This window comes from Camarhynchus parvulus, chromosome 1A, assembly GCF_901933205.1.
Source record: "Camarhynchus parvulus chromosome 1A, STF_HiC, whole genome shotgun sequence".
Taxonomy (NCBI): Eukaryota; Metazoa; Chordata; class Aves; order Passeriformes; family Thraupidae; genus Camarhynchus; species Camarhynchus parvulus.
The window spans coordinates 8642062-8646611 of NC_044586.1; the positions used below are offsets into that span (position 1 = coordinate 8642062).

General features: G+C 49.3%; 1 protein-coding gene across 1 annotated transcript; it reads right to left on the reverse strand.

Moving 5' to 3' along the window:
* On the reverse strand, nucleotides 1-1227 carry LOC115909980 (probable G-protein coupled receptor 19). The gene has a single exon (XM_030959749.1). It carries the CDS (start codon nucleotides 1219-1221, stop codon nucleotides 1-3), a length of 1221 nt encoding a protein of 406 aa, XP_030815609.1. The 5' UTR covers nucleotides 1222-1227.
* Between the last annotated feature and the right edge of the window lie 3323 nt (nucleotides 1228-4550).

Genomic DNA, 4550 nt, shown 5'->3' on the forward strand with positions numbered 1-4550 from the left:
TCAAAGTAACGAAAACCTCTTGGCAAATGTATTTGTGGGATTGGACTCACCAGGCCTGGCATGCTCATGCTCCTTGACTTCTCTGTTAAAAGCATCACAGGTGAGTCTTTGGTGAGGTTGGGCTGGGATAATGTGATTATTTCCAGCTGTCCTGGAACTGGCGGTAATGGCGTAGATGTCGCTTCTGGGGTATTTCCACATGCAACAAATTTCTAGCATTCCACTTCTGAAGTTTGCATCATAGATGTAGAAGAGGATTGGTTTAGAGGCTGAGGAACTGAAAGAGATCCAGGTGATGGCCAGGAAAAGCAAGGAGCTCTTTCTGTAGTCTGTTTCCTGTGGGTGCCACAACTGTACCATGAAGAAAGGCAGCCAGGACAGAAGAAAATTCAAGACTAAGATGAAAAACAACTTGGCAGTTTTCACTTTTCTTCTTAAGACAAGATTCATTGTCCTCCTTCCAGCTGTGTCCTCAGTCCCACTTCTCCAAATGTAGGTGAAGAGTTTCTGGTAGCAGCAGATAATGAGGAGTGATGGGATCAAAAGCAACAACACTGAGAGGTGGATGACACCAGAGGTGACTCCTAGCTCAGAACTGGGGAGGAAGAAGTTGCAGTGGTGGTCACTGCTGGAGCCATAGAGAAAACAGGCCGGTGATGCAAACAGAGCACCACAGAGCCAAGAGACTAGAGTCATTCTCTTGGCTTTCTCCCTGGAAACTCTGAAATTCAGAGGATGGATGAGAGTGTAGCATCGATCCACACTGATGGCGAGGAGCACGTAGAGCTGGACGCCGGGTGTGAGGTACTGGATGTACCTGACCAGCCGGCACACGCCGCTGCCCAGCACCCACCGCCCGCAGCTCAGCTGCAGCAGCAGGAAGGGCGCGCTCCCCACGCTGCTCACCAGGTCTGCACAGGCCATGGACACCACAAAGTAGTTGGTGGTGGACTGTGTCCTCCTGCTCCTGTGGATCACTAAGCAAACCAGGAAGTTTCCCATGACAGAGATCAGCCACAGCACTCCCCAAACCACGCTGGCGGCTGCGATTTCCCCCGGCCTCAGCCCATACTCTAGCAGAGAGTGGTTCCTGCTGGGGCCAGCACCAGGGGCTGGAAGTTCTGCCATCTCATAGCCAGCAGGAGGGAAGGAGGCTTTGGGGCTGCTCGTGTTCTGCATCAGGAGCAAGATAAAGAGAACAGGACCACTGCTGTTATCCATGCTGTGAGAAAACTTGGCTACGTCTTTTGCTCAGGCTGCAGACAGAGAGGAGAGAAAAGGTTTTGTTGAAGAACTCTGTGTGAAAAGCCCAAAGTAATCAATAAAAGATAACTCTAAGTAGTCTCCATACTCCTTAGAGCAGTCGATTTCAGAGAAAAGGGTCAGAAATATATGGAGACAAAATGTGTCATGGCAGAGAACATTAAGTTTCATGCAGATTTTAAGGAATGGCCTGAGTATTTCAGACAGGCATTTCTGTCTACAGAAAGATGAGTGTCCCGTTCACAGCTGGAGACTGAGGTGCCATGCCACCAGTGCAGGTAAGCTGCAAACTGATTGAGCAGAACGTGCCCCACTGATCCCAGAAATGATCTGTATTTCCTGATGTCCATGGAAGTGTCAGAAAAGCAGATCAAGAGGGTCCCTGCATCCTAGACTTGACCTTGAGCTTTGAAGCAGAAGGAAAATACTGAGGGAGGAAGTCTGTGTCCTCAGACAGATGAGATGAGAGGTTGGGGGAGGGATGGGGGAGCTTTTTGAGTTCCAGCAGTGAAGCCTCAGCTTGGCTTGTCAGCATTGTCAATACCTGTGGCTGCAGTCAGGTGCTGAGCATCTCTGTGCTCTGGAGAAAATCCAGGGAGATGGGGAATGTCCTTACCTTGGTCAGGGGCCTTCCACCCAGGCAGCAGCAAGGCAGACCCTTCACAGCAGGACCAGCCCAAAGGTTCTGCAGGTCTATGGGTGACCCAAGGGACAACTGAAGGACTGCCAGAAGCAACCGACACCAACAGTCAACCAAGAACCTCTGCCCCCGATTTTGTAACAGAGCCTTACAAGCTGAGAATCACTGTGGCCCAAGTGCAGCACCCAGCACTGGGCCTTGCTGACCCTCATCCCGTGCAGCCTGCCCAGGTCTCTCTGCAGAGCCTCCCCACCCTCCAGCAGATCCACAACACTGGCACAAATCGGTGTCACTGCTGGCTGCCCAGTGGGGCACTCGGCACCCGCAGCCATAGTTGTTGCTAACAGTATCAGACACGACTGGCCTTGCCCAGCTCTGGAAGGACAGTCACCTTTGGGTGACACCTTTTCCATGATAAAAACATATTCCTTGATAAGCACATGAGCAGCTTATCTGTTCCCCCCACAATGCTCAGTAACTGGGGTTTTATGAACTGGTTCACACTTTCAGAATTTCAGAACTTTAACACTCATTGTCTTGCCTGCCACCGCACACTCAAGCCCTTCAGGAAATAGAGTTTTCAATTCCATACTGCTTTTATTGCCCTTTCTCCTCCTGCTGATTTATCCCAAGGCAGGAAAATGCCCAGTTCCTCTTCCTAAGCATCTCTGAAATCAAATGCAGTGGAAGGTTGGAAAAGGCCTGGTAGCCAAATGGGAGAGGCCCTCTGCTAGAAGTTCCTCTATAAATCAGCACCAACTTTTGCTGTAAGAGAGCACTGAAATTCCTGGGGTCTTGGAGGTACTAGCACTGATATTGCAGGTCAGTGAAGAGCAAAGAGCTCATCAGCTCAGACAGCCATGGATCTCCTGCCATTAAAACCAGCAGGTGGTAAATGTTCGGGAATGTGTTGCTTTCCAAATTCTGTAAAATATTACTAAATACAAATGCCTACTCTGGAATGTGGCCATTGAGAAAAGATGTTGGACTCTGGGCTGGTTGTGCTGCAGCAGAGAGGAAAATTCAATTACTAGTTTATCACTGAAAAAGTCCCGTTTGAAAGCAGGAAAGAGAAGCAAATGGAGCAGGAAGTCAATTTTCCAGCAAGGAAAAACATTCAGAGGCATTCAGTTTTCCTTGTTCTGATTCCACATGATGTTTGTCAATGTATTGATTTTCTAGATATAAACAAACCACATAGTCCTTTCTGTTTACATGTTTTTCTTAGACTTTTTTTCTCGTCTTACATTTCCTGTCCTTCAAGATGATATACTGGTATATTTTACACAAAATAAATACATAATGGATACAATTGTGCATATCTTTTTCAACCAGACTTGGAAATCTGGGCAGTTTACTGGGACCACCTGTGCTACCAACAGTTTTGTTCCCTATCAAGATTTATTTTGTGGCTAAAACATTAGGAGAGCTAAAAGGAGCTTTCCCTTGAAAAGGAGGTTCCATGCTGTGTTCCAGAGGAAACTCTCAATGTGCCTGTTGGTATTTCACTTCATTCTTCGTGAGTTCTAAGGCCCCAGCTCTGAGCAGTATCCATCTCCTTAATATAGGAGTTTCCAGGCAGCTACTTAGATTACTTTTAATTTGAAGCTCTTTCACTACGAAATGTGAGTCAAAACCTTGAGTCCCCTTTGCAGAGTATTTGCTAGAAAAGTCACAGCCCTTAGTCATTCAGATGAGGCGTTCACCGTGTCTCAGACGTAGCCCAACACAATTCAATTTGTTCTGCACCAAAAAAGGGGGCTTGAAGGATCTTGTGGCAAGAGGTGAATGTGAGAGACAGGAAGCTCTGGTTGAACAGCATGAAGGAAAGATTAATGCCATCAAACTTTTAGCAGAAGGTTTTGATTACTAGTTTTAAGAAATACACAGGACTGTGTTTCATCCTAGCAAATTTTACTGGCTATTGTGCTTCAATTTACAGCTACACTGACTTACACTTTTCTTCAGTTGCTGTCTAGATCTCCTGTTCTGAACTGCATTGTATGGCTATTTTCACCAGGCCTCCTTCCCTTTAGTTATGGGTGGAAAAAGTAAATCCCCCAAAAATAAATTAAAGGAGACTGAGGGGAGAAGTTTTATTTTAAATTGTGAGGGGAAAAAAATTGACTTGGAGGAGGATGAGGGGGTCCCTCATGGCCGTCTGCTGCCTCCTCATGAGGGGAAGCAGAGGAGCAGCTCCAATCTCTGCTCTCTGTGACCAGGAACAGGACTTGGGGAACGGCCTGAAGCTGTGTCAGAGGAGGTTTAGGCTGGATATCAGGGAAATGTTCTTCCCCCAGAGGGTGTCGGGCACTGCCCTGGCTCCCCAGGGAATGGTCACGGCCCCAAGGCTGCCAGAGCTCCGGGAGCGTTTGGACAGCGCTCTCAGGGATGCACAGGGGGGGATGTTGGGGTGTCTGTGCAGGGACTGTCGGGGTGTCTGTGCAGGGCCAGGACACTTTTCCAGCGCGGGATATTCCCAGCTCAGGGCTCCACAGCAGCGCTCAGGGACAGGGCCCCGGCCGCCTGCAGCTCCCCCTGGGTCAGAGCGGCCCCACGGGGCTCCGTGAGGGCGGCGCTGCCGCGTTCGCCCGTGCGGGGCCGGGCCCGAGCCGGCCGCCGTCGCGCCGGGCGGGGCCGCGGGAGG

Bases quoted from the DNA above. Each gene is read 5' to 3' on its own strand.
- LOC115909980 (XM_030959749.1), bottom strand. From the start codon at position 1,221: ATGGATAACAGCAGTGGTCCTGTTCTCTTTATCTTGCTCCTGATGCAG.